The sequence below is a fragment of the Camelina sativa genome, chromosome 2 (genome assembly GCF_030686135.1).
Source record: "Camelina sativa cultivar CO46 ecotype springtype chromosome 2, ASM3068613v1".
Lineage (NCBI taxonomy): Eukaryota > Viridiplantae > Streptophyta > Magnoliopsida > Brassicales > Brassicaceae > Camelina > Camelina sativa.
This window is the reverse complement of record NC_141881.1, coordinates 28,434,393-28,461,872: the sequence shown is the minus strand read 5'-3', so window position 1 is coordinate 28,461,872 and position 27,480 is coordinate 28,434,393. Positions and strand designations below refer to the sequence as shown.

At 36.9% G+C, this 27,480-nt stretch overlaps 8 protein-coding genes, 1 long non-coding RNA gene and 1 pseudogene across 17 annotated transcripts; 3 read left to right on the top strand and 7 right to left on the bottom strand.

The window, feature by feature from the left end:
* Positions 1 to 1,287: 1,287 nt before the first annotated feature.
* LOC104738603 (heparanase-like protein 2) lies at positions 1,288 to 5,463 on the top strand. Its single transcript, XM_010458767.3, has 10 exons — positions 1,288 to 1,549; positions 2,945 to 3,205; positions 3,305 to 3,341; positions 3,420 to 3,603; positions 3,691 to 3,839; positions 3,945 to 4,178; positions 4,257 to 4,446; positions 4,521 to 4,646; positions 4,729 to 4,828; positions 4,913 to 5,463. Exons 2-10 carry the CDS (start codon positions 2,993 to 2,995, stop codon positions 5,294 to 5,296), a joined length of 1,617 nt encoding a protein of 538 aa, XP_010457069.1. The 5' UTR covers positions 1,288 to 1,549; positions 2,945 to 2,992; the 3' UTR covers positions 5,297 to 5,463.
* On the bottom strand, positions 5,382 to 8,526 carry LOC104738612 (uncharacterized). Its single transcript, XM_010458779.3, has 11 exons — positions 8,092 to 8,526; positions 7,583 to 7,730; positions 7,413 to 7,484; positions 7,169 to 7,240; positions 6,876 to 6,947; positions 6,647 to 6,790; positions 6,473 to 6,553; positions 6,301 to 6,372; positions 6,124 to 6,195; positions 5,946 to 6,017; positions 5,382 to 5,748 (listed from the first exon to the last, which is right to left on the bottom strand). Exons 1-11 carry the CDS (start codon positions 8,174 to 8,176, stop codon positions 5,658 to 5,660), a joined length of 981 nt encoding a protein of 326 aa, XP_010457081.1. The 5' UTR covers positions 8,177 to 8,526; the 3' UTR covers positions 5,382 to 5,657.
* Positions 8,527 to 8,654: 128 nt separating this feature from the next.
* Positions 8,655 to 10,550, bottom strand: LOC104738598 (phytochrome-interacting ankyrin-repeat protein 2). The gene is made up of 2 exons (XM_010458754.2): positions 10,327 to 10,550; positions 8,655 to 9,872 (listed from the first exon to the last, which is right to left on the bottom strand). Exon 2 carries the CDS (start codon positions 9,310 to 9,312, stop codon positions 8,791 to 8,793), a length of 522 nt encoding a protein of 173 aa, XP_010457056.1. The 5' UTR covers positions 9,313 to 9,872; positions 10,327 to 10,550; the 3' UTR covers positions 8,655 to 8,790.
* A 176-nt stretch (positions 10,551 to 10,726) lies between these two features.
* On the top strand, positions 10,727 to 12,085 carry LOC104738589 (uncharacterized). Of its 2 annotated transcripts, none has more exons than XM_019237740.2 (3): positions 10,727 to 10,835; positions 11,289 to 11,571; positions 11,795 to 12,085. In XM_019237740.2, the coding sequence occupies exon 2, from the start codon at positions 11,304 to 11,306 to the stop codon at positions 11,565 to 11,567; it is 264 nt and encodes an 87-aa protein (XP_019093285.1). In that variant the 5' UTR covers positions 10,727 to 10,835; positions 11,289 to 11,303; the 3' UTR covers positions 11,568 to 11,571; positions 11,795 to 12,085. The 2 variants fall into 2 exon arrangements, with proteins under 2 accessions (XP_019093285.1, XP_019093281.1); XM_019237736.2 differs by having other exon boundaries at positions 11,282 to 11,571.
* On the bottom strand, positions 12,043 to 14,575 carry LOC104738586 (SNAP25 homologous protein SNAP33). The gene is made up of 5 exons (XM_010458743.3): positions 14,116 to 14,575; positions 13,058 to 13,641; positions 12,847 to 12,940; positions 12,624 to 12,754; positions 12,043 to 12,455 (listed from the first exon to the last, which is right to left on the bottom strand). The coding sequence occupies exons 2-5, from the start codon at positions 13,553 to 13,555 to the stop codon at positions 12,258 to 12,260; spliced, it is 921 nt and encodes a 306-aa protein (XP_010457045.1). The 5' UTR covers positions 13,556 to 13,641; positions 14,116 to 14,575; the 3' UTR covers positions 12,043 to 12,257.
* Positions 14,576 to 15,666: 1,091 nt separating this feature from the next.
* LOC104738585 (uncharacterized) lies at positions 15,667 to 18,112 on the bottom strand. 2 transcript variants are annotated; one of them, XM_010458742.3, is made up of 8 exons: positions 17,910 to 18,112; positions 17,512 to 17,643; positions 17,352 to 17,411; positions 17,157 to 17,259; positions 16,480 to 17,077; positions 16,290 to 16,392; positions 16,022 to 16,189; positions 15,667 to 15,924 (listed from the first exon to the last, which is right to left on the bottom strand). In XM_010458742.3, exons 2-8 carry the CDS (start codon positions 17,614 to 17,616, stop codon positions 15,865 to 15,867), a joined length of 1,197 nt encoding a protein of 398 aa, XP_010457044.1. In that variant the 5' UTR covers positions 17,617 to 17,643; positions 17,910 to 18,112; the 3' UTR covers positions 15,667 to 15,864. The 2 variants fall into 2 exon arrangements, with proteins under 2 accessions (XP_010457044.1, XP_010457043.1); XM_010458741.3 differs by having other exon boundaries at positions 17,913 to 18,112.
* Positions 18,113 to 18,219: 107 nt separating this feature from the next.
* LOC104738575 (uncharacterized) lies at positions 18,220 to 22,762 on the bottom strand. Of its 6 annotated transcripts, none has more exons than XR_015571359.1 (12): positions 22,636 to 22,750; positions 22,237 to 22,515; positions 21,351 to 22,054; positions 20,877 to 21,266; positions 20,641 to 20,787; positions 20,345 to 20,536; positions 20,094 to 20,246; positions 19,719 to 20,017; positions 19,447 to 19,631; positions 19,035 to 19,364; positions 18,639 to 18,874; positions 18,220 to 18,568 (listed from the first exon to the last, which is right to left on the bottom strand). XR_015571359.1 is itself a non-coding variant. In XM_087472622.1 (12 exons), the coding sequence occupies exons 2-12, from the start codon at positions 22,478 to 22,480 to the stop codon at positions 18,337 to 18,339; spliced, it is 3,021 nt and encodes a 1,006-aa protein (XP_087328748.1). In that variant the 5' UTR covers positions 22,481 to 22,512; positions 22,636 to 22,762; the 3' UTR covers positions 18,220 to 18,336. The 6 variants fall into 6 exon arrangements, 4 of the variants coding, with proteins under 4 accessions (XP_087328748.1, XP_087328745.1, XP_087328753.1 ...); XR_015571360.1 differs by having other exon boundaries at positions 19,719 to 20,008; XM_087472622.1 differs by having other exon boundaries at positions 19,538 to 19,631; positions 22,237 to 22,512; positions 22,636 to 22,762.
* LOC147949297 (uncharacterized) lies at positions 18,354 to 22,823 on the top strand. Its single transcript, XR_015571362.1, has 2 exons — positions 18,354 to 18,899; positions 18,988 to 22,823. It is a non-coding gene; the product is annotated as an uncharacterized LOC147949297 (long non-coding RNA).
* Positions 22,824 to 23,738: 915 nt separating this feature from the next.
* On the bottom strand, positions 23,739 to 24,450 carry LOC109127101 (uncharacterized; annotated as a pseudogene).
* Positions 24,451 to 24,863: 413 nt separating this feature from the next.
* On the bottom strand, positions 24,864 to 27,403 carry LOC104738555 (uncharacterized). Of its 2 annotated transcripts, none has more exons than XM_010458716.3 (5): positions 26,613 to 27,403; positions 26,394 to 26,535; positions 26,158 to 26,302; positions 25,504 to 25,985; positions 24,864 to 25,260 (listed from the first exon to the last, which is right to left on the bottom strand). In XM_010458716.3, exons 3-5 carry the CDS (start codon positions 26,270 to 26,272, stop codon positions 25,069 to 25,071), a joined length of 789 nt encoding a protein of 262 aa, XP_010457018.1. In that variant the 5' UTR covers positions 26,273 to 26,302; positions 26,394 to 26,535; positions 26,613 to 27,403; the 3' UTR covers positions 24,864 to 25,068. The 2 variants fall into 2 exon arrangements, with proteins under 2 accessions (XP_010457018.1, XP_010457022.1); XM_010458720.3 differs by having other exon boundaries at positions 26,394 to 26,530; positions 26,613 to 26,938.
* Positions 27,404 to 27,480: the final 77 nt, after the last annotated feature.

Below are 27,480 nucleotides of genomic sequence, written 5' to 3'. Positions count from 1 at the left end.
AAATTGTTTTGAATTATCATATTATACATATGATAAATCAATATTTATTTGTTTCTACATATGTTGTGTTTTGAATTTTTTAAAATGAAGATATATTACTCAATCTATGAAGAAAAAATATGTGTTTTAATGTTTCATATCACCGAGTTGGTAAAACTAAATTTATGTGTTTGATAAATTAATAAATTTTATTTTCTTACAATTAGAATATAAAATTTGCTATTCTAAATTATTTCACAAAATAATAATGCAAATATAACAAACAACATAAATAGTAATATACATCATACAATTTAAAATACTATAATATTATACAATAATTAGTATTTAAAAAATAAATGTAGATTTACCAAACAATTGCAATATTAAAAGTAATTATTGTCTCATATAAAAATAATTTTTAAAACCAAATATAACAATAATTTTTATTTTTATATTATAATTTTTGGAGAAAATATTGATATGTGCTTTATAACACAAGATATCTTCTAGTTTAGTTTTTATTACGTCTTCAATTAATAATTCAATATCATATAATATGTGATAATTCTATAAAGGGTAATTTTCAAAAATATCAATTTTTCTATGTCACTTTTCAAAAATACTCTTTTATGATGTCAATTTTCAAAAATACAAATTTTTAATATATAAAATGATTAAATTTTAAACCCTAAACCCTAGATACTAAATCATGCCTTCTAAAAAATATATCCTAAATATAAAACTATAAAACTGAGAACCCAAACCTAAAAAAATTCTAAAAATTAATTTACCATATTGTAATTGTGTAAAAGAGGATAAAAATGAAAATGTTCTAAAAAAAGTTATTTTTAAAAATGTATCTAAAAAAGAGTATATATAACAAATTCTATTCTATAAATGAATGATTAATTTACCCCTAAAACTTCAGTTTTTGTCTTCAAGATCAATAACTTGGGTCGGGCCGGGAGCATGTAGGAAACGTCTACGGACTACGGTGATCAATCGTAATTAAGTACTATTAGCTAGTTTCTTTATTTTATTATGAGTGTAATGTAAGTATGTAACCAAGTCCATCAGATCCCTTTACCTCTGGACGTTGGATGTGTGGTGGATAGAGAGATCACGTAGACCGGTGTAGACCGGATCCTCTCTCAAGAGCTGCTCAACACCCACAGGCTCCTACTTAGCTCCTTGATCTTGATTTGGGTGGTTCGTTGCTGCTCTGTTTTTTGTTTTTGTTTTTTTTTGGCACTGTTTGTAACTTGTAACCGGTATCTATTAATTCGCACTAAATTAAAATCTGGTACACTTTCGGTTTTGGTAGAAACGGTTTAACCAGACCGAGCACGATATATCAGTAAACGAACTTTAAAGAAGAAGATGCGATAATTAGAGAGACTCTCTCTAATCTCTCTAATGAAGTGTTGCCAACGCCAAGAACAAAACAAAAAAAAAACATCTCCCCCTCTCTCTGCTTTTGAGTTCCTCAGCCACTATAAACATCTTCCCTTTTTGTTCTTCAGACTTGGCTTTTTTTGTTTCTCTCCATGGATGCTGGATTCTAAAGGTCAGTTTCTATTCTGAGTTTAGTTTGATTTTGCTCTATATATCTCTCAATCAAATTAACCATACAGTATCTCTCTTTCAAGCTCCAGATTTTTAAAAAAATTATATCTAGTGAGTACATGAAACTGATTTAATTATGCTGAAGGGTTAACTAAGAGATTAAAAGTTAGAAAATTACGTGATTGACTTGTGCCATCGTCTTCATTGAGAGACTAACTTGCGTTTTGTGTTTTGTCTTATTCCAAACCCAGAAATAAAATTCTTTTAAAGTTTAAAAGACTATTTCATTATTTAAATTTAAATATATTAGTAATGATTATATTACCCAAAAAGGTCAACTAAAGTAGTGCTTTTTGCCATGCGTGCCTCTGAGTGAGTCCTGACAACCGGGTCTGATTGGTAACGTAACCAAGGCTGTACAGAAAAACTGTAAGCTGAAGCTGTAAGCTGTTACAGAATAGTGTAAAGCTGTAAGAAAGAACTGTACATGAAAACTGAACAAAAAAGCTGAAAGTAAAGTTTTTAATAAAGTTTTTGGTAAACTTTTTGTGATTAGTAAAAATTCAAATCAGTACTAAGTTTGGGTTAGGTACCTAATAATACTTTGTTTGGGTTACAAATCAGTACCTAATACTTTGTTTGGGTTACCAGTCAGTACCTAAGTATTGGCTAAATCTTAATGTAGTCATTAAGATATATACCGATATTAACAATCAAATGTTTACAATCATATACTTCTTCTGTCCCTAAAAGATTGATGTTTATAAGTTTTTACACATTTTAAGAAAAAAATGATTACTGAGTTTAAATATATATTTTTCTTTGACTAAAGAAATATTATTTAATTTTAAATCAATAACAATTCAAAATTTTAAATATTTTTAATGATTACTTCTTGAAATTTACAAAACATCAATCTTTGTGGGACAAAAGAATATCTCAAAACATCTTTGTGGGACAGAGGGGTATAATATATTCGCATATAAAATTTTCAAACACTAACAAATGTTTTACTTTTCAACTCTAAAATTTGAATGACTTTATTGATAGAATGTGATGAGAGTTTAGGAATGAAAGAATTAATATTTACTCTCATGAGAATTAATGTACATAGAGATACATTTTTATATAGGGAATGAATTAATATATATACAAATCTCTATAATATATTTAGAGTATCTTCTTTGATCATCCTTCTATATTTATACCATTGTCCATTGAACAAGCATTAAGTACTTCTCAAAAGAACTTTTCATAATAATTTCCGGTTTCCTCATTTGGCTTGAGTTGTATTCTTCCTCTTCTGTATTTTTTTATCTTGGCTATATTTTTCCATTTTCTTGTAACAGTACTTCTTTAGCATTTCTCAACTGGTTCCTACTTGTTTCTCTTACAGATCAAAACATAATCAAAGCGTGAGGCTCAAACAAACCAATAAATTAAAATGGGCTACAACGTTGTGCTCTTGAGTTGTATGCTTCTACTTACCGTTACTTTTTCTAGCGCCAACATGGAACGAGCCATCATGGTTATAGACGGTGCACGTCGAATCTCTGAGACAGATGACAACTTTGTCTGCGCAACGCTTGATTGGTGGCCACCTGAAAAATGCAACTATGATCAGTGTCCTTGGGGTTACGCCTCTCTCATCAATTTGGTATATATAAAAACACCTTTGAGCTTTTTGATCCCTTCATTACTTTTGGCTACTAAAAAGGTAAAACTCTTCTTTATTTAATCTTTTGAATGATGTCAGAACTTAGCTTCTCCTCTTCTTGCTAAAGCTATTCAAGGTTTGTGACCTCTATCACAAACCAATATTCGATTCTCTGAAGACTTTTTATTCACTGAAATCTTCTGATTGTTGTTAGCTTTTAGGACGTTGAGGATAAGAATAGGTGGTTCCTTGCAAGATCAAGTGATTTACGACGTAGGAGACTTGAAGACTCCTTGCACTCAGTTCAAGAAGACTGACGACGGTTTGTTCGGATTCTCTAAAGGATGTTTGTATATGAATCGCTGGGACGAACTTAACCATTTCTTCAACGCAACCGGGTAAGCATGTCATCCTTCCTTACTATATATGGTGGTTCTATGTGGGCCTATCCCACTATGAACTAATTCTTAGCTATAATTCCGCAGAGCTATTGTGACTTTCGGTTTAAACGCTCTGTATGGGAGAGATAAACTCAGCGGAAACGCGTGGGGAGGGGATTGGGATCATATTAACACTCAGGATTTCATGAACTACACAGTCTCAAAGGGTTATGCTATAGACTCGTGGGAGTTTGGTAAACAGAACTGCTCTCTGCTTGGTCTTTTGGCTATGTGCTTAATTACAACTTCTGTTGTGGGATCCTAACATTTGTTTTTCTTTGTTTCTTGTTCTTGACTAGGTAATGAGCTTAGTGGAAGTGGGATTGGTGCTAGCGTGAGTGTAGAGCTTTATGGGAAAGACTTGATTGTACTGAAAGATGTAATCAATAACGTTTACAAGGATTCTCAGACCAAACCTTTGGTTGTAGCTCCAGGTGGATTCTATGAAGAAAAATGGTTCTCAGAGCTTCTTCGGCTCTCTGGACCCGGTGTTCTTGATGTCCTGACTCATCATATATACAATCTTGGTCCAGGTCTTCATAAGAAAAATAAATCAGTCTTTGCAGCATTACTACACAATGATGAGTTTTATATTGAACTTAGTGTTGCAGGGAATGATCCTAAGCTAGTGAATAGGATACTAGATCCAAATTACTTGAGCGGGGTTTCGGGGACATTCGCGAATGTGAACCGAACAATCCAAGAACAGGGACCTTGGGCTGCTGCTTGGGTTGGAGAAGCTGGTGGTGCCTTTAACAGCGGTGGCCGTCAGGTTTCAGAGACATTCATTAACAGCTTCTGGTAAGACAGAACCAAAATTCACATTCTTATATATGCTCGGTTCTATAACTGACAAAACGAACTCTGATCCTAAGGTACTTGGATCAGCTTGGTATTTCCGCGAAGCATAATACCAAAGTATACTGCAGACAAGCTTTGGTCGGAGGTTTCTATGGTCTGCTCGAAAAGGAAACGTTTGTTCCCAATCCAGATTACTACAGGCTAGTACATAAACCATAAACCAACATATTTGCTTTAGGCGAGTCATAACATTAACTTCTTGATCTGGAAAATTTTCACCAGCGCGCTTCTTTGGCATCGTTTGATGGGTAAAGGCGTTCTCGACGTTCAGACAAATGCCTCGGAGTATCTACGAGCCTACGTTCATTGCTCCAAAGGAAGAGTGAGTGTGTACCTCTCTATTTCTCTGTCCCTAAATCATCCTCTAGTTTGGTTTTGTAACTGCTGAATCTATCTATCATTTCAGACGGGTATAACGCTTCTTCTGATTAATCTGAGTAAGCAAACGACGTTTACAGTCGCAGTCAGCAATGGCGTGAAGGTTGTTTTGCAAGCAGAATCGATGAAGAGGAAATCCTTGTTGGAAACAATCAAGAGCAAGGTTTCTTGGGTCGGAAACAAAGCTTCTGATGGATATTTGAACAGAGAAGAGTATCACTTGAGTCCACAAGATGGTGTTTTGCGTAGCAAGATAATGCTCTTGAACGGTAACCCTTTGGTACCTACAGCCACAGGAGATATCCCAGACCTTAAGCCAGCCCGGCACGGCGTGAAATCTCCGGTTTATGTCAATCCGTTGACGATCTCATTCATAGTGTTACCTACCTTTGATGCTCCTGCCTGTTCTTGAAGAGAATTTTTTATTGGTAAAATTCAAACATTGAAGAACACTATTCGTCCCAAAAGAAAAAGGGAAATAAAGAACAGACTGTAAATTTCTTGGAAATTGTATGTATTATCTAATGTAACACTTCTATTGTATTATTCCAATCTAATCATCATTTGATTAAGGAGAAATATAGATTAGTGGAATGTGTCTAACTATACAATATAGAGATAAAAACTTGTAGTCTTATGCTTTCTTTTCATTTTCAACAATCAACAGACCATACAAAAAATAATAATAGTGGAGAGGACTAAAATTGGAACCATTTCTAGGTAGCTCTCTGAGACGTTTTCTCGAGAACCTTCTTCTAGATTCTTCAGTCCGGTCACACGGCAAAATCGGCATCAGAAACTTCTAGAACTTTGTGGGTACCAATAGGATTCACGCCTGCCTTGAACATGTTGCCTTCAATGTACCTGCAACATCAAATCAGATCTCGTACTGTCAGAATGGAGATTGAAATAAGACAACCTTCAACTTTTCTGCAAGATCAGTTATCTGAAACTCATACACATAGATTTTACACATAACTGTCTCACATTGTTCAAATTCTTATATTGTTTTGTCTGCGTAAAGCTTTGTTGTACCATAGGAAAATTGGGTGAGAACTCACATTTCTTTGAGGAATGGGTGCTTGTAGCATGCATCTGGGATTCTCCCGCTAAATTGGTTGTGATCAAGGTACCTAGTTTCATCAACATTCATGATCCCATGAGAATGCATGTTTCCTCTTAGATAGTAAGCAAATCAGAGACAGAGAGAAAGATCAGCGATCTATCACAAAGACTTACAAGTATGTCAGTTTAGGAATATGAGCAATTGCAAAAGGAATGTTTCCTATAAATTTGTTGTAGGACAGGTACCTGCAAAAAAAATTAAACGGAGATCAGAGACCTCTTGACACAGTTTACTGCAGATGACTTGGAAAATAGATTCTTGAGTTATTTTGCAGTGTAGAAGGCTCTTACACAATCTCTAAGTTTGTCAGATTTGACAGTTGAGCAGGGATCCCTCCACTCAAATAGTTATTGTTCAAGTACCTAAAGAAATCGAGATTTTAAAAAGAGCACTCGTTGTATATAATATATTAGATCAAAATGAAAGAGAGAACCAAAGGGCGGATCCTGAAGGGATGCTTACAAGTTGCGAAGAGATGGGAAACTTCCATCAAAACGGATGAGCTCCCGTATAGTTCCAACCAGATGGTTGTTACCAACATCTCTGGAAAATAATGGGACACACACCAAACCAGGTCTCAGTAAAGTAATGATAAAAGACACAAACTGTACGTAGAAGATGGTGTTTGGTGATTACAGGTGGCGGAGGTTTTGCAGCGTGCCCAGTTCTGCAGGGATTCTACCAATGAGACGGTTTTCTTGAAGATATAGATACCGAAGCTCGGGAAGAGCAGCCAATTCCTTTGGAATTTCTCCCTTGAAGCTATTGAAGCTCAAGTACCTTTAAGATACAAAAGTAATCATGATTAATTTGGATACAGATGGACAACCATTAGAAGCTAAGAAAGAAACACAAAGGTACTCACAAATGGGTTAGTCTCTTCAGCTCCCCAATCTCGGGGGGAATCACATCTTGTAGTTTATTCCACCTCAAGTTTCTAAAGGTAAGAACAGAGTGAATGGTTAGGTGAAGTATTTGGAAACATGAGCATGATAAGATGATACAACTAACACAATCCTGTAACAGAATTTCACAGCTCAAAACTGTGTTTCTGAAGTAAATTGGATACTATTTTGAGTTTGGTCCCATAGGAATACTGAGATAAAATGAAAAAGACAGAAAATTAAGAATCTAGATGTAAGAGCACAAGGAACATACAGTACTTTCAGCCGTTTCAGTCGCCCAATTTGTGGAGGGATTGGACCAGTCAACTTGTTATTATGTAGATCCCTGAATAACCAAACAAACCAAAACCATTTAGCCCTCTCAAACAGTAACGCTCTAAAGAATTCTCAGGCATTGCACAATAATCACAAAACTAGGTCGCAGATACCTATTTCAAAAGGTTGTCACATAGATCTACCTTAATCACTCAGTTCCAAGGTTTTAGAAAGTAACTTACAGTCTTGTCAAATCCAAAAGATTAGTTACTGCAATGGGGAAAGGTCCAACAATCGAAACGGCATAAACTTCTCTGCAAATCAGACAGACCAGGTAAATTAAGTTCATAAAAGCAAATCAGGTTAATGATACAGAAGAAAACAGAGAAGTGAGAAGAAAAAAAGAACATACAATTCAGTGACAACCCTATAGTCTCCTTGTGTAGAACAGGTGACACCAGACCAAGGTGGAAGGTCTCCATCTCCACAAGGATCATCACCGACCCATGAATACACCACTCTCCATCCCAAAGAGGCTTTGATTTCATTCAAAGCTTTCACTGTGCAGAAGATGAAACACAGACTAACTTTGAGGATGAACTTATATAAGATACAGTAGTATCTAACTAGAAACAGAGAAAGAACCAAATCACTGAGACTATAACAAATATTATCAGATCTAATCATTGTTCACACATAATCATCTCTACATTAGAGCTCAGCTCAGCTCAGATTAGAAAGATGGAAAAGTAAAAAGAATCCAACTTTCGTGCTAAATCATGAAATTGATAAGAGATAGAACGAATCTTGCTAATGGGTATCTTCCAAATACGTAAAGAGCTATAAAAAAATCAATCAATCGATGAAAGATCTCGATCCATGGATATACAAAACCAGACGGTGATAAAAAGCAGAACTTACCATCTCGCTTCAACGTCTTAGATTGAGCAAGAGCAAACAAGAGTGAGAACACACAGATCAGAAGTAGCTCACAGCGAGAAGCCATGGTTTTTTTTTATTTTTGCTTAAACAGCCCAAAGTGGGAAAAGAGAAAAACAAAACGGATCTAAGAGGAGAGCGAAATTAAAAAAGCCATTTTTATTTTCTCTGCCTAATCTCAGATTCGTAAACCGAATACGTGTGTTCAAACCCGCTTCTCACCGACGGGTCTGGTAGCGACCCGGATTTTTCTTGTCAAATCTTTTGTGTAAAACACTGTAAAATTATAAAGCTCACTCGTTTTGTTTCCCCAATTAGTTAAACATGTCCTGACTCAAGAGACATAAATGACACTTTAATTTACAATTTTGAATCTAAGAATCTTTGATATACTAGCTAGTTTGATACTAGTCGCCTAGTCGGTTTAATTTGAATCACCAATAAAAAGTAAGATTCTACTTCGCATCGTCAGTGATTAGGATATAAAGTCCGGTTAACTCATATTTGGTTGATCCAACAAAGCCTAAAAAAACAAAGTCTACAAGTTCTCAAACTGAAGTTGTAAGACAAACCATCCAGTTTCAATGTTTCATATATAAGATCAAACACAAAACAATAATATTCCTGAGAAGTGTCTCAACCAGAGAGAAAAACAAAACACACCACCAAACAACAAGAAGTTCAGTTATCAGAACTGGAAGATGTGTCTCCACCAGATGAAGAAGACTCGCTGCTAAGTTTCTTCATTTCCTCGTACGCCCATTCAAGCCCGTGACAGTAATGCACCGGCGGATTAAACCTTGTATCACTTATATCATCTGCTAAGAAGGCACCATTCTCCACCAGAAACTTGACCGCTTCTCTCTTCCGCTCTTTGGCCGCAGCGTGGAGAGGCGTCCACCCGCACGAGCCCCATGTTTTGGCATCGATGTTGGCACCACGTTCAAGGAGCAAATCCATGACTTCTATGTGACCTCCCTCTGCTGCAAGGTGAAGCGCACTCACTCCTTTTGATTTCGGTCCCCATGCTAGAGCGTTCACATCCATTCCTTGGTCGAGAAGCTGTTTGACGGCTTTCAGATCGCCTTTTCTGGCTTTGATGTGGAGCGGATTCCAGCCTCTGTCATCGACATTTGATCTGGGAGATCGGCGTCTAAATGAGTTACGCCTGAGAGAGAATGTAGCCGGCTGTTCTTCAAGCATTTTTGGGTATGAGCTTCAGCTAAACAAGAACTAGCTTTGATCTGTGTAGGACTATGAGACTCGGGTAGAAACTAATCAAACGGGAATTCCAAAAGAACTCAGCCAACAGTATAAACTTATTCTATGAGGGGACAGATTTACATAATATTGGTGTAAACCTCTCTCTCACCCAAGAATGTCTAAAGAAGGTTACTACTTCAGGGCCAGGCTAAGGAATAAGGATGATTTGCAACACCACTATTCAGACTAGACACCGTAAGAAAGCAAGACTACTAAGTTGAAACAGGAGCAACTCAATTTAACGGGAGGCAGTAGAGTGATTGGCGATGCAGTAAGGGAAAGAAGGATTCAAACCAGGGCCGAAGACACTAAGCTTTTGAAGGATAGCAGATAAAGCCATAGACAGGGAAGAGAAAATGAGCATTACTTAGAAAAAACTTAAAAGACTAATGATTGTGAAAAGCCGTAGTAGAGCACGACCACATCGATGAGACTGAGAAAAAAACTCCAAATTACAGCCAAGAAAACAGTTGATGAGAGAACTATGATTTTAACCAAATCTGCCAACAAAACGAAAAGAGGAGAAAACCAAAATTAGTGAAACAAAATTATATAAATTAATCTTTCTGTAATTGTAATATAGCACAAAACCACAATAAGAACACACCAGAGAGTTTTCAATCCAATTATGGAACTTCTATAGTCTTCTCATGTATCAAAAGATTCAAAAGACAAATCAATCGAATCAAGGAAACTAAACAAGTAGAAATTGAAACATCAATCACCAATCAATCAAAGTCATACAATTCCAAAAGGCACCGCACCTCCCAATTCGAAACACAAATCAGAACATATCTATCCCACCAAAACTACTGAGGAGGCTAAATCATACGAATCCAAAAAATTGAAATCGGAAACTAAACTGAGAGACAGAGACGAAGAATCAATATTTCAAAGAAAGCTCAACGCATACTGAATCGAAGGGATCGAGACGGAAACATGAGAAGAGCGTACCGTGTAACGAATCGAGGAGATATGGTGAAGCAAATCTCAGAAACACAGATTTATTTTCTCGCAGTCGCAGCCAGAGATCGAAGAATACAGAGTTTTTTTTTTTTTTGGCAGTAGGGTTTTTTTCGTCGAGATAAGAGAGAATCGAAATACACAAAAGGCGTGACAGAGTCGGAGAGATGATAAATATCGGTTTTGTTTACTATTTGTTGACGATTATGCCACCTCATTCATTCATTCACACCTTAATAAAAGAAACGCTTCTCGAACATATCGGCCCAAAATAATAGGCCCTTAGTGTCTGTCTGGCCCATTCTTTAACCGGTTCTATTTTTTGTTTACTCAAAATCTAAAACTGATCCGGTTATTAAAATCAATTTCTCCGGTTTATTTTTGGGTAACCTAGGTTTTGTCTATATACCCAAAACGTCCTGCAATCAAAAACCTTCGAACGGAGAACCTCGACGGCGACCTAGCTCGGGAAATTTATACTCTCCGGCGATTTCAATTCGGTATTGTGTTATCTATTTCAAGCTCTTTATCATCAAATTCTATTATTTTTGCTTTTACTGTTGTTGAATTTGGTCAGAACCTCTTGCGATTTCAGATGTATTATATTGGTTGTGGCTTCAAAATTTATCCCATTGTTCGTTTTTATGGTCTTTTTTAGTTTCTTCTTGAAGGGTTTGCTTTAGTTTTATTGGTTCATTTGCAGATTTTTCCCAAAAAAAAAACCTATAGAGCTTATGTTTCTATATGTTGGAATTGGTTTCTCATACCCAAATCGGATTCCTGCTTATGAATTTTACTGGAATTGATTGATGATTAATGAGTCTCCTCACTGTTTGAGAAAAATTTAGGTTCTTTTGCCTTTATAAGTGATGTAACCTTCTCTTCCTTTTCGGCATTTCATTCCTGTTAATGGTATTCTTCTTGTTAACTGATTGCTGTTTTTAAGGGTTTAGTTTACAATCTTGGCAATGGTATCCAGAAGTGAAGTTCTCAGCCTCTGTCGTGCCATGCTTCGAGCGGGGCGTCAGTACCCTCATTACAACTTGAGGGAGTACACTAAGCGAAGGACCTTGGATGGCTTCCGCATGAACAAGAATCTTACTGACCAATCGAAGGTGAATGAGGCTTATGCTGAAGCTAAGGCACAATTTGTGGTTTTAGAGAGGTCGGTTAAGTTTCACTCCTTATATCCTCCCAAGACCAAGAACATCATGGAAGTCAAGCTTCAGTAGATGTGTACGTTTGTCATTTCAGTATCCTACAAAGCTATTTGCTATATTGTTGGTCATCTTGGAACTACTTCACTTTAATTGGCTTGATAAGGTTTTGGCTTCAATATGATTGATGAACTATTATTGATGTTTGTATGAGATTATTCATTACTCTATTCCTAGTTCTTCCCAGCTATGAGAGATTGTCTGTCTACTTCTCATCTAGTCTCTGTGTTTTATGGCTTCAGACATTATACAAGTGAAGAAGTGAACATTGTTGAAGATATATGTCTTGGATTGGAGCTGAGAACTATGAGTTCCTGGGCTTTTTTGCTCTTCTTAATAATCTCATCTCACACGATTGTGCAGTTGTTGCATAACAAATGTTCCAACTTGTCTGGAGTTTCTGTATTCTTATATATGTCATATTTTAGCACTGATACTGTTAGGGTTTAAATCTGTGATTCAAACACATAATATTTACCTACTGTCATAATTTCTTGAGAAATCTTTATGATACAGATAAAACGATAGCAAAATTGCTTCTGTCTGAACAAATAAGTAATTTTTTTTGTTTTCTGCAATAAGATCAATTACAAACACAGACTGTGATGTATATAACATGATAGAACCTTTTCAGGTTTAAAGAACAAAGTCACAGAGAATCAAACAAGAGAGGATTGAGTGTAATGAACATATAACTCTATCCATCTATTTTCCAAGCAAACGACGGCCGCGTTGGTTTGATTGTTGCACTCTGAAGTTGAGCTCGTCAACATCATCATGAAGATGGTCAAGTCCTTTGTTCTGTTTCTCGATCTCACTTCCCATGTCAACAGCCATGTTCTTTAGCTCACCGAGTATATCACTCAAGTCTGAAAGACCGTCGTCTTGCTTAGCTTTTTCCATCTGTAATAAACGAGAGTATACATTTAGTGGTGACAAAAAGACAGCTTTCTACTCAAATATATACGAAGTATGCTTTTCAATGTTCATGCATCACTCATCGCAGATGCGGGAGAGTGTAATGCTCTTCTGAAAGAAAAAATAGAAGAGAGGAAAGAGAAGAATACGAACCTCGACTCTCTGATAGGCATCAGCTGATTCGGGGAGCGGTTCTCGGGTTCTTGATTGTCCCTTGGGTGCTGGGTTCAGTCCCAGTTTTTCCCTTTTCTCTAAGTGGTTCACTCTTCTCGTTGGTGAGTGATCTGCGCAAAACACAGAATGGGAATCAGCAAATAGGCAAAAGTAAAATAGCTTCAAGAAGAACTGAGGAGATATCAATGAACAAGAAGCAAACCTCTGGTTATGATGGGACCATTAATAGGACGAGTCTTCTTTGGCTTCCAAGTCTTTGAAAACATGCCTCCAAGGCTTCCAAGAAGCTTCTCACCCTGAAAAACCAAAAAATCCAAATAACTCAACATCTCATGTCTCCAAGGTTTTCTTATCTAACACCAACCAACAAATATTGAAGTTTCCATTAATAATCAAAGAAGAAGAAAACTCACTCGACTGAGATCATGATCGATCTCAACAGCTTTATGGTGAGTCCTAGTGATTTGCTCGCCCTGATCATGCAACATAACCAAAGTTCTAGTAGCATCTGACCTAATATCCTCAGCAACCTTCAAACAACCCTGTACAGATTTCGTAGTCTCTTCAGCCTTGTACACAGCATAACCTTCAAGCTCCTGAACAGACTGGTTATCGATACCACCAGAATCGCGGAAATTGTTCTTGTACTGGTATTTAGAGTTGGAGGAAACCAACGACTGTTTGGATGATGAACCTCCTTTCTGAACCACCTCCCCACCATCAAAAGGGTTAGTAGTCATATCAGCCAAAGAAGAAGGTTCAGAGGTAGTCCTCTTAGAAGGGTTAAGCGTGTGTTTGTTGTCTGATTCGTCATCAGAATCGAAAGGGTTTGGCTTGGAAGACTTGTGAAATCCAAGATCTACTGAGTTGTGCTTTGGTAGCTTTGCCGGTGATTTCCTCAAACCAAACATTGTTCTCTCAGAGTAATATCACAGAAGTTGTTGCTTGAGTCAACAAAAAAAAGTAACACTTTGAGATTGCTCACTAATAAACCTTCCTGCAGAAAAAAAAAAAAAAAACAGTAATCAGGATTGATGATTTTTTACTCTAACTTGTAAGCAAAGAGAGTAAGACTTAAAAAACGATATTAAGATACGATAAAGTCGATCAAATCCCCAAGTTGACATAGATAAAGGAGTAAAGCAACAAGTTTTAAAAAACAGTGACATCCCAACGTTTGATTTCACTTCTAAGATGAGTTTACACGACAAAAGATTAATTTAAACCTAATTTGGGCATAATCGAGCAAACAAAGTTCATAAAAGAACCTAAACACTATAGCAATCCCCACAAAAATTCACTAAATCTCTCTGGTTTGAAACAAATCTTAGGCACAAAAGAAATCAAAAACTTCCCAAGATCTATCTACCCAGATGGCGGCGAGAAAATAAAAGAAACTGGAATTGAGAAGAAAGGAACTGTAAATTTTAGCAGTCAAAATAAAGATAGAGAGAGGAGATCGAAGCCTAACCTTTTTGGTGAGAGAGAGAATTGAAATCGAGAAGAAGATTGAAGATTTGGGGTTCTCTTAATGAATTGAAGAAAAAGGACCAAATCAATGCGAAGAAGAAAGGGGAAAAGGAATTAACGCGGAAACGACTGGGAACGACCCAAAGAAATTGAGTTCTCTTGAGTCTTTTTGGGTTTTCGTTGACGAAATTTTTATGATTTTGGAGTGTAGAAGAAAATTAAACAAATTTGTGCATTGATTTTGATGAATCGATTAAGTAATAAAATAAAATTTTATTTTAATTCAAATATAAAACGGTCATATACATTTTTTTTTCTTTTTCTTTTTTTTTTTGCTATAGCATCCCAACTTCATTTTGAAATGGAAAATCCTATAACTACTTTCTAATTACGCAATTTGGATCTTTTTAATTTTATCAAGACAATAAAACACAATAGAATTACAAAAAAAAAAAAAAAAATACAATTTTATATATGTAGGACATAATTGTGGGTAATTAATAAAGAGAGAAATTTGGTTTCTCACAAATATTTTTTTACTCTGAATGTATTACACCACCGTGTTGTGTTGGCTCACAAAACAATTGTCTGAAGATATTCAAATTCATTAATATAATTTTATTTCGATGAAAAAAAAATTATTAAAGAGAGAAAGAGTCAGTTTTTCGTATATTTTTCTCAATTACTGTTTTTTTCTATAAAAAAAAGGTACCAATATGGGTTTAGTTTATTAATTACATGAGCCATCCCACTCGCAATTTCCTTTTCTCGACGTTTGGGGTAAGTTGTCAACTTTGCCAATCCAAATAAGAAAGACCCTTCTTTGTTGAATTTGTCAAAGAGAACATGTATATTTATTCTTTGCATCCCCCACAAAATATACTACTTGAACATTAAAAAAATTGTTTGCACAAATGTACATATACGATCAAATATCAGTGCAACTCAAAAATAGTTTTTTTTTTTTTTACGTTTTGATCACAAGCCAAGAATTATACCATTTGAGTTTTAAGCTTTCGTTTTTCTTTTAAATAGACTTACCGTAAGTTGTATTACAGCAATCTCTCCATTCAAGATTTTAACAAGAGTTGAATTTAGATATTTTTCCTCTATTTTTAGATTAAGTTGGAGGAATAGGTTTTTCTTAAAGTCAAGTTGGATTAGGTTAGATAACAAATCCACAAGTGTCCTTGATTAACAATAAAGACAACAGGTTCCTTTCTCTTGACCCATTCATTTATCCCTGTCATGTAAATCATCAAAATAGGATTACAAGACTTTGCACATGCATGCTACAACTCTTATTAATTTTAACAAGAAAATGAGACAAATGGGCTATCAAATCAACTTGGCCCTGTTGAACTCGGCTCACAACAGGCCCATCAAATAGAGTCAAACAACCAGTAGGAACTAGGAGGAAGCTTCTTGGTCGAAACAATCATTGCCTTTAAGTTTCAACATTCTCTAAGAGATTCATCTCAATTTCTCAAGATCTCTCAAATGTTACTCAAGGCGTAATTTACACTCAGAGAAAATCCACATAAAGAAGCAGTTTCACTCTTCAAAAACTCAATTTCTATATATATATATATATATATATACACAATCACAGACATGAAATCTATATTCCAATCTTCCATTCAAATTGGATTATGTACACTTGAAATGTATACAAATTCGAACCTTATTAGCTTAAGGCTTCTCCGAGGCATTAACTGTGATTCCAAGTTTAACTCGAACCTTTGCTGTTTTATACGGCAGAAAGAGGTATGACGCAAGTTGATGAGGACTTGTTCTTCTCTCTCTTAATCTTGACAAGAAAATGGATATCTGTTAGGTTCCTTCAGGATTCTCTGATGGCTCAAAGAACAACAAACAAAAAGAAAATATAATAAACAAGCAAGTACCTGTGCCTCTAGATTGGCTATTCTTTGTAATGATGCTTGTTCGATGCATGCACGTCGCTTGCATTCTTCCTCCAATAAACATGTCATTTTATATCTTAATTCAGCCATTTCTTGTGTTAAGTCCTCTGCTTCTTCCTTGGCCTTTAGTTTCTCTTCTTTCAACTCATCCTTTAGGCATAACAAAATAATTTTGAAACTAGTTAGAACATGTGTTGATGCTGTAGAAAGGTCCAAATTTTTCATTCTAAAGGAACATTTTGGTAAATACCTTGAGCTCCCTTACAATATCTTCGTATTCACATATCTGTCTAGCCATATCCTCCATTTCGTCTCTCAGTTTCGCATCCTTGATGATCTCATGGAGACATTCTCTGTGAGACAAGAAATCAGCAGAGCTCAAAAAACCGAGAATAGCTTGATTGGATGTACTTATTATAGGGCTTAAGCTGGAAACCTACCGAGCTTCATCAGGTATTGGAAGCATGTGGTTCAGTTCAGCAAAGAAACACTCTGCATTTACAGGCGTTTCACTTTCATTTTCCAATTGTTCTTTAAACCTTTGACAATATTCTTCGACATTCCTTTCAGAGGCTACACATCTCTCCCTCAGCTCTTTGTTTTCCTTTTCTAAGCACTCAGCATCCTCTTGTGCCTCTCGAAACTTCAACTGTAGCTCCTTGACTATTTCTCTGAACTTCTCGTTTTCTTGGATACTTTCTCCTTGAACTTTCTTAGCATCAAAGAGTGCCTGCTCCAACGCTACTACATCAAGTTTCATGCTTTCTATTTCACACTGAGACTCCAATGTTAAGGATGAGACAGACTCCTCCAGCTTCTCAACAGAAAACCTAGACAAATGTAGCTCAGTTTCTGTTCTCTCTAGTTCTTGCAACAACAGTAGTTGCTCAGATTTTGACGTACACAACTCCTCCCTCAAAAATTGAACTTCTTCTTCCAAATTCCCTGATTCGGTTACCTTGACTTCAAGATCGAGCACACGTTCACTCAGGTAGTTCACTTCTAGGCCTCTAACATTTACTTGATCCCGCAAGTAATCTGCAAGACAAAGAAAGTGTCTTTTAGCTCATAAAATATATATGTCTAGACTTCAGTTTCTTATAAGAATCTGATTTACCAATCTCCTGGTAGCAATTCAACAATTCCTTCTCCATAGTCTGAATTCTTCTCTTATCTTCTAAACGAGACTCAGACAACGAATTAGCATTCAGTTCCAACCTCTATGGTAAAAAAAAGACAACAAAACTCAGAAAAGGTATGAACAATCAATTCACAAAATACAAGTCTAAAACACACACAAGAAGAACATTACTCTGACGAGTTCAACACTCTGTGACTGTGATTCTCTCAGCATCTCCTTTTCTTTCCTTAGCTGCCAATTACAATGAAAACATGAGATGACAACGCAAAAATATGAACTTGATCAATCAAAGAGACAAGGATATAAAAAAAAAAAAAAACAAGATTCACACCTCACTACATCTTGTTCCAATCTGAAAGAGTTCCTCAGCATAAAACGAGTTCTCAACATCGCTTCTTGAACTACTTCCCGAGCTACTTCCCCAATTACTCGACATTAGAAAGACTAAATTTACACAGAAGCACTGCAAATAAGCAAAGGTCATTAGCAACAAGAAACTGTTAAAAAAAAAAAAAAACTAAACTTTCGTCTTTTCTCAAATCTAATTAGATTGTAATTCACATCATAAGACTTTTCATATACACGGAATAAGTTAATAATATAAACACATACTGCGTGAATTAGCCAAGTTCAGCAATGCAGGACTCTGTACTAATTACATGAAAATAGAGCAAGATATATACTGAATTAACTGGACTGAACAAAAGCAAAATCGTAGGCAAGCATTACCACCTTCGCCGTGACTTGACCGGAGCAAGTTAACTCCCTCCGACCCTTTCAGTACCAAATGAATAAAAAGTATTCTTTTTTGCTTTCTCTCTGCTTTAATTTGAACAAGAGAAGATCCGGGTAAGTCGAGTCGGGTGGCCCATATGAGCTGTAGTCTCTAATAATGGAGATACAATTTTTTGATGATACAAACCGAAAATTCTGTTGGATAATCCTGTCGTTATTTCCAATTTAACTGATAATAATGCCTAAAATTTTAGTATTATATTTTTTTAACAGGTTACTTTATAAATAAATAATAATAATCAGATTTTTAAAATTAAGAAAAATAGAAAATAATAAATAGAGCATTACAAGAAAATTAACTCCCAAGTTGTTATAGTAATTTTCAACAGTTCAAATACCATCCCTAGATTTTAACATTGTTTTAGCTCTTTTTCCCCCAAAGGCGAGTCCAAAAGTTATCAGCTTGTCCCTTACTCTCTTCCGTTTTGCCAGCCTCTCCAGGATGTTCCATGCGTCCTGCAGACACGTTTTCAGGTTCCTGCGCTTTTGGTTGGGTTTTATGTTTCAGCTCATCTTCCAAATTCTTGGCCACATTCACGTTTGGTGGTCGCAGCTCTACTCTCACAGCCACAGGAATCACATCCAAACATCCTCTGTAACACAAGATCAATATTCAAGACACATTACATTTTATACAACTATATGCTAATTGTTGGCTCTTACCTCGGTTCTTTAAGTGATCTAGACTCTCGGTTCTGTTCAGTGAAGAAGACACGCTGCACCAAGTTCTCAGATACAGCGTGTCTCTCCTTCAAGTTCACTTTATCTTCAGGTGCCTCTCCAAACCCAAGATCATTGATCTTTACAAGTGTTCGCTCTTCTGTTATTTCTGTTTCTTGATTGGTTTCTCCATGGATTGTCCCCGAGTCAACAATCAACTGCTCCAATGCTTCAAATGCCTGCTACAGAGATATTTCAGTTAAGGTATAATATATACTCCCATAACTTTCGATAAGAATCAAACCTAAGAAAACGTGTTACTAGCATTTGTAATATTTCTAATTGACAGCAGATTTCAAATTCACAAAAGATAACCAAATAGTGAAACGATAAACTTGCCTCGGCTGGCTCCTTGACCATGGCAGAATGGTTCTGACTCTTCAGATGAGAATTAAAGATGGTTTGGTTTTTACATGGTACTTTCTTCGTTTTCTCCCCATAATCTTTAGGAAGCTTGGCTGGTCCCTTGCACATATTTTCGTTCTTGGCTGGTTGTTGTAGTTCCAAGTTCTGTCTGTGTTTTTTCCCATAGGTGTGATTTGCATATGCAACCTTGTTGTTGCAGCTCATCTGGCAGACTTGGCACCACACAGGCTGCAAACCCTCTGGTTCCTTCACAGGTTTGGTTGAAACACTGAACTGAGCATCACCGCTGGCTACAAAGGCGACCTACACATCAAGAATAAAAAGTCAGTAAGGGTTTGATTTGAACAAACGTAAAGAGGTAGAACAAGAAGTGAGCTGCCACTACGGTAGTATGCTTTTGATTCGGCCAGTGAGCTACATGTTGACAAAGCTTAGATGTTGCTAATATTGCTTGTTGCTAATATTGCTTGGCTTACCATCACCTCCTTTCCCTCCTTCTTCACCTCCACTGGGTGCTCATTTGCTCTTTTGGACATGTTTACAGGCTTGACAATGACATCAAAACATTCCCTATGATAATAGTTGGAGAGTATTTTTAATACGGATTGTTCATATTTTGATATACTAAGCAAGCAAATCCAAGGTGGCAAAATTTACCTTGCTTCTCTGGGTACTTCAAAATCAGATTTTAGGTCACCAGAGAAAAATTCTCCATTTGGAATCTGTTTGTTAACAGTCTCTACCTGGTCTTTAGTACTTGGAAGACGTTCATTTACACTGCTTTCTGAGGTGCCACAAATCTTTCTCAACTCTTCGTTTTGCTTCTCAAAGAACTTGGTATGCTCTTGAGTGTTTTCAGACAGCGACTGAGGTTCTGCAATTGTTTCTGTTGGTTGAGCTTTTTGTCGGAAATCTTTCTCTTCAATCTCCCTAGCATTGATGAGTTCCTGATCCAACTATATAAGTTTCATTATTTCTATATTTTATCATAGACTCACATTCTGCAATTGTTATACTAAACTGGAAACTTACCTCTGATTGCTGCACCATCACAACATGCTTTTCAAAACACTTGCTATTCACTTGAGCGTTTTGAGACTGCAACTGAGGCTCTGCAATTGTTTCTCGTGGTTGATCCTTTTCTCCGACACCTTTCTCTTCAAGCTTTTTAGAATCAATGATCCCCTGATCCAACAGTATAATATCAAGCATATGTTTTACCAAACTGTAATTTTTTCTCAGTTTTATAATTTCTAAGTTCTCGAATACACAAAGAAACTTGCCTTTGACTGATTCAGCTTGGCAGCGTGCTTCTGACCCCTTAGATGAGAATAAAAGACAATTGGACTCTGGCACCCCACATTGCACAAACGACAAAAGTGATTAGCGTTTGCTTTAGGATGTACAGTTATTTCTCTTGGTTGATCCTTGTCTTCAACACCTTTATCTTGAAGCTTCTTAGAATCAATTAGTACCTGATACAAAGCTATTATATCAGCCCTATCTTTTACCAGATTGCCAACTTATCAATGTTAATTAAAATCCCATATTCTAGAATAGCCAACAGTTAGAAACTTGCCTCTGATTGATTCACCATTGAAACATGCTTCTCAAAGCCCTTAGTATTCTCTTGACTCTTTTGAGACTGCAACAGAGGCTCGGCAACACTTGGTTGATCCTTTTCTCCAACATCTTTCTCTTGAAGCTTCTTAGAATCAATGAGTGCCTGAAACAACGCGCTTTTAAATCAGGCTTATAATTTTCTATGCCTATAAATGTTTTAAGTTCTCGAATAGCCAAGAGTTAGAAACTTGCCTCTGATTGACTCAGCATGTTAGTTGTATGCTTCTGACCCCTCAGATGAGAATCAAAGACAACTTGACTCTGGCACACCACATTGCACATAAGACAAGCGAAATCAGCGTTTACCTTAGCTCTACCTTCAACCGCCTGCTTATCTTTCTTATGTTTCGTTGGAACCTCCTTAGCAGGCTCAACTGGTCCCACCGAAATGTTTTTGGACTTGCCTGATTGCAGTTCCAAGTTGTTTCGGTGTCTTTTTCCATAGGTGTGCTTTTTATATGCATCATTGTTGGGGCAGCTGATCTGGCAAACTTTGCACAACACAGGTTCCAGAAGCACCGCTTCTTGTGTGGATTTGGCTGAAACGCTGGCCAAAGCACGGCGGTTTTCTACGAAGGCAGGCTGCACAAAAAAGGCAAACAAGTTAATTTTCTTTCCTTCTAGTTTCCAGAAAAAAATAACTAAACTTCAAGGAAAATGTGGTACATTGTTGAGGAGTGCGGTGAACTTGTCAGAGCTATCACATGGTCTGCTGGCAGTAACAGATTCACCTGTGGTGGCTCCTTTACCATTCTGGTGCATATTTACTCTCGTCTCTTGAGGTGATCCTCTTGTAAAGTGGTTTTCTCTGGTTTTATGATCCTTAGCATCTCCAGCGTCAGACGTTGAATCAGTTGGTTTGCTGGACTGAGCTTGTTCAGAAACAGGATAGCTCGACACTTGATAATTAGAGACATAACAAAGTCCATTGTTGACAAGTCGAGAGGATTCACTGGTGGTTCCACTGCTATTCTCAAGCATGTTTCTTCTAGTCTCCTGACGTAATCCTCTCCGAACATGCTTTTCTCTGGTTTTGTTATCCTTCACGTCTCCAATGTCCGAACTTGAAGCAGCCTGTTTGCGACGTACATTGTCGAGAACGAGTTGAGAGGATTCAGCACTTGTAAGAGGAGGGCCACCAGAGGCTAGAGTTGTCCAGAGCCATACATCTTTAGCAGCAGCAACAAGCGGTGCAGAGGCCTGTGGAGGCTGAGCTAAAAGAATGTTATACCTCCTCATCCGTAGCTGGTGAAGAGCATTGGAGAAGTCCCTGTCACCAGAGATAAGCATAAAATTCGCTGGTGCAGCGTTGTCTACAGCCCAAAACAACATATCCACCAAAATCTTCTTATCACTCGCATCTTTAGCTCCTGTTTCAAACAACACAAACTCAATCTTATATTATCCCAAACAAAAACTACCTAAATGCTTAAACTTTGATCACAATTTCCAAAGTCCATATAGAAGTACAGATCCATGATCAACAAAACAAAATTCTCAATTCCAAGGGGAAAAAAGAACAAAAGAGTCAAACTTTATGAGAAAAGGAGACCTGCGGGGACATGATTAAGAGCAACACCAGTAGAAGAAAGAGCTTGTTGAACAGAGTGAGGGATGAGAGTGGTGTCACCATAAGCAGAAATCGAGACAGGTCCACAGTAATTCATCTTCAACAAAGCGGAACTCACATTCTGAGCAATCCTATGAGCATCCCAACCTTTGGGTACCTCACAATTCTCTATATCCCACCACACCGAAGTTTTGGCCTTCACGTAATCCGCCTCCGCCGTAGACATCGCCGGAGAAGAAGAAGAACAACAAAGTTGTTCTACTAAGAAAAAGAAAAAAACAAAGAGTGAACCAAAAAAAAAAAAAATCACACTTTTCTATCTCTCAGTCTAGCTACAAGTCGTCGAAGATCGGAGGGTTGGTAAGGTGATTGATCTCTTACCTCTGAGTTTAAGTAAAGAAGTTACCACTTAAGTTCTTCTTTCCATGTTGACGAAGAAACCTTTCGCTTTTCGCAAAGTCTGCTTTTTTTTTTTTTAATGTATTTTGTCTTTTTCTATTGATAGTACGAGCAACTTTTAAATACTGTGTATATTTTTTATTATTAAATCCACGTCAGCAATTTGAAAACGCGCCAATCAAATCAGAAGAATCAGACATTGGAGAAGATCAATGCTTCTTTAATTAGCCGTTGTAGGCTCTGCAATAATATCTCTCCTCCATCGGTAATTAGCGAAATATTTAAGCAGAGTCATAATTATATTACTAAACCAATGTACATGCATGCCTAAAGCTGTTATGCTTTTTAAGTAAAAATGATCTAGTTTCCATTCCCAAGTTATTATTATTATTATTACTAATTTTCAATCTCAGAAAATAATATAATTACCACATGCACAAACAAATGAAAGAGGTTTTGTAACTTCTGGTGGTATCAATTTACATAAAAAAAACTGAATGCTCCCGGAGGAAAAAAATCCATAGACTTTCAAACCCCAAGTTGGAGAGAGATTCACAAACGCTAATTACTAATTAAAGAAACAGATTAGCGAGTAGTTGTGGCTTGACTTTTAAGTTTGTTTTTGTGTTTCCGCCCTGAGATATGACTTTGATACATAGCTTCGTTCGGGCTATGGACCTGGCATAGCTTACAGAACAAGTTTTTTGGTTTGGCCTCGGGTTTGATTACACCAATGTCATTAGCGCACTGACAACAAAAAAATCAATTAAGATGAAAAAAGGTTTTTCAGCTTATGAGTTAAAACATTAGTATTTGCCACATACTATAATTTATCTCGTTGAAGTGATCATCATCTTCACTTCATGAACTACTTAGGAGTGAAAATGATTCCTAATGTGATCTCTAACTCTGTGCACGTTCAATAAGATAACAAACAAGCACACTGCACACACCAACAAGAAAAACATACGAGTATATATAGTTTATACCTTTTTCATGTGCTCATTACTAGAGAGGTGGGAATTGATATCAGCCAAGCTGCATTTTTCGCAGGACTTCTCGCTCTTTTCGCTATGCTTAGCTTGTTAAAGAACCGTAGAGGCAGAGACAGAACCAGTTGCAACTATGCTTTTCCAAAACCAAACCATCTTTGCAGCTGCAATTAGAAAGGGAGATGCTATCTCAGGTTGCGTGGCCAGAAGAATGTTGTATCTTTTCATCCCTAGCTGGTGGAGAGCGTAAGCAAAGTCTCTATCACCAGATATGAGCATTATATTAGCAGGAGCTTTGTTTTCCATTGCCCACAATAACATGTCTACAAGGATCTTTTTGTCGCTCCCATCTTTAACCCCTGTTATATCATATCATCATAACTTCATATAACTACACATTTTTAAATATTTACAAAACTAAAGATTGAGATTTTTAAAAAGAGGCTATAGATTAGAGATAATTATAGAGAGAGAGAGAGATATTAGAGATTTTTTACCCGGAGGAACGTGAATGAGGGACAAGGCGGTGGCGGAGAGACTGTTGTACAGAGGAAGACATTTTATTGGTATCACCATAGGCATAAATGGTGATCGGACCACAGTAGTTCCTTTCCAACAAAGCTGACTTAATGTTATGAGCAATGGCACTGCCATCACAACCTTTAGGTACCATGCAGTTTTCAAAGTCCCACCACACTGACGTTTTTGCTATTACGAGCTCAGCCTCCATTGTTGCCGCTGTAGGTAACGTTGAGGGACATTGGCTGCTGAAAGGAATCGTTATTTGCGATACCGTTCTCTGCATTTTACCCCTTGAAAATGGTAATAGTGCTCGTGAAATCGAAGCTAATGTCACCCTTAATTTCATTTTTCTCTTATTTGCAGGAAAATTAGATATAGAATTATAGAACTGAAAGAGTTTCTAACTTTCTCAAACTAACGAGACAAAAACAACTAGAATTTGATATGTCGTTTCGGTTTTCCCCAATATATATAAAAGAAGAATTTGAAATTTTGTTTTGTTTTAAAGTTATTAGATTTGAGACTATTAAAGAAGAGCTGAAATGTTCAAGGATCCACTACGTTTTTAAGATGTATCCGTAGCCTTTCACTACTTGCTTTCTTTAATTGCCTTGAAAAGGACTTTAATATTTTGGAAACATGTTTATATGCATTATATATTGCAGTATATAGCAGCATTCATCCAAAAAACAAAGATGAGTCTCAAATCCAAAAGTTAGTTTTACCAAAGTAATAATAAAGCTTCTCCCAAATTAACCAAAAGTTATCAACTTGGCTCAGCTTTTTTTTTCCAGCATCCCGATCCAAATAAACAAAGGTGAGACTCAAAACACTACCAGTTTAGCAAAATTTTACAAACTCTAATTGCATTTTCATTCGCTCTAATATTAAAGGAGGACCATTAACGGATTCTGCAGACGCGCTTTCTTGAATTCCCGGCTTGATCTTCAAGTTTGTTCTGGTGCCTTGTCCCTAAGATGTGATTTTCATACCTAGCTTCACTGTTGTAACTCGTCTGACAAACTCTGCACCATACATGCTTTGCTTCGGTTAAACCAGTGACATGAGGGCGTTCACCGGCTACTTGCACGAGCTACATAACAAAAAAAAGAAGTCAACTTACAATAAGGTTTAAGATGAAGAGTACAGCAACAACTGTCAAATCTATCATCAACATAAAAGAAACATATATGCCACACAATTAATCTCTTCCCTTACTCTCCGTAAAGTCTCTTTAAATAGAAACTTGGGATCCAAGAAGAGGACAACAAGCACACACAAAAAAAAGTATAATGTAGCCTTTTATCGAAGATGTGAAAGTAAAACAAAACTTTACCTTAGATCTGTGCCTTTTACCAGAGATGTGAAAGGTTAAATCATGGCTCGAGCAAACAACATTGCATAATTCACAGAAGCTTCCGCCCCTCTTGTTTCCAGTTCTAGAGACCAAAGCTGAGTCAAACTGCTTAATGTTCTGAGTTTGTTTACGAACCGGATGGCTTAATACATCAGTGCCAGAACGATGATGTTGGCGTCCACTATCAATGGGTCGTGAGGATTCACCTTGTTTGCCACGAGGACAATCCCCAAAAGCTATGTTTGTCCATAGCCATATTGTCTTTGCAGCAGAGATTAGTGGAACTGATGCTTTGTCAGGCTGGGCCAGAAGGATGTTGTACCTTCTCATTCGCAGTTGGTGAAGAGCGTAAGAATAGTCTCTATCACCAGAAATGAGCATGAAAGTCGCAGGAGCTGGATTGTCCACTGCCCATAACAACATATCTACTAATATCTTCTTGTCGCTCGCATCTTTCACTCCTGTTTAATCACACCAACACCAAGATAAAGACACTCAAAACACCTTACCATTTACAAACTACATACATACTAAGGGCTTGAGATTCCCAAAAGAAAAAAGCTAAGCGTAAAGAATCTAACAGTTAACTGAGTCGAGTGTCGAGAGAGAGAGAGAGAGAGATTAACCACTAACCAGCCGGGACGTGATTGAGTGTAACGCCGGTGGAATAAAGAGCTTGTTGGACAGAAGAAGGGATTTGATTGGTGTCTCCGTAGGCAGAAATAGTGAGCGAACCATTATAGTTCATCACTGTATAGAGACCTCCCCAAATTTCACACTATTTCACAAATTTCATCACAAATTTCTTTATTGTTACAAGTAAAAATACATTTGGTAGCCATTAATTTTTTTTTTTACTTAAGTCTGACCTGGGTAAAAAACAGTCCTAGGTCCGCTATTGTCTCTATACCATCACGCTAGCGGCAGCAATCTGAAACTCTATGATGTCTAATCACGCGCCGTTCCTTCTTGTATTGTAACCTTTTTTAAAAGTTCATAGGCTCTCCTTTTCTATGCCAAAATTTGTTTTAGAACCTGAGTACGTAAAACACAAGCAAGACGAAAATGTAATAGTTGAAAGAACTTACAGCTTCTGTTGCCATTCCTAGAATTTGTCCAGCCATTCCATCAGGATAAAAGGGTTAGTTTCAATGACAAGAATCACTGGAAATGCAATTCTTCCTCCATCATACCAACCTTCTTTAGTACCCTGTCGATATTAGTTTCCAAATAGACAAGTTTATGTAAGACCAAGGCTAAATTTTAGTTGACATTACACCAACTGCTGATCTGGTCTGACTCCACGAATGACTCCCATCCCAACCAAGCTGGTCACTATGAGACTGAACAAACCTTCTAATAACTGCAAGACTCGCATGTTAGTAAAACCGCAGAAAAAAAAAAAAAAAAAAGAGAACCATGTATAAACGCCAGAAAATATAAGTTAAAAGGTTCTTATTACATGATTATTTTATCTAATTACGAACTATGAATACCATAAAATGTTAGTAGAATATCACTTCAGCATCTCTCTATTCTATTCTCAACAATGACAAGACGCTTCTCTCCCAAGTAAACTGGGTAACCTCATACCTATCTCCCTCAATTTCTCAGCATCGACAACAAAAAAAAAAGCTGAAATGTCAAAGGATCCACCACTATGCTTCTTCGGATATGTCGTAGCATGAACTTTTATACTTTGCGTTCTTTAACTTTTATAATATTTTCGAAACATGCTTGCAGTATTTGTATATCTTCACTATTTTCATCATCTGTAACAAACTTTTTTAATGTCGCAGTATTACTAAAATCTTACAAGCATCACTGTTCAAACTAAGCACCTCTCAAGTCTCACATGACAGAGAGGTAATGTGAGTGAGCCAATATGATTGTTGTCTTCGAGAAAAGGCAAGTCTGTGAGGCCAACGTCCTAGCTTCCAACTCCAAAATAAGTGT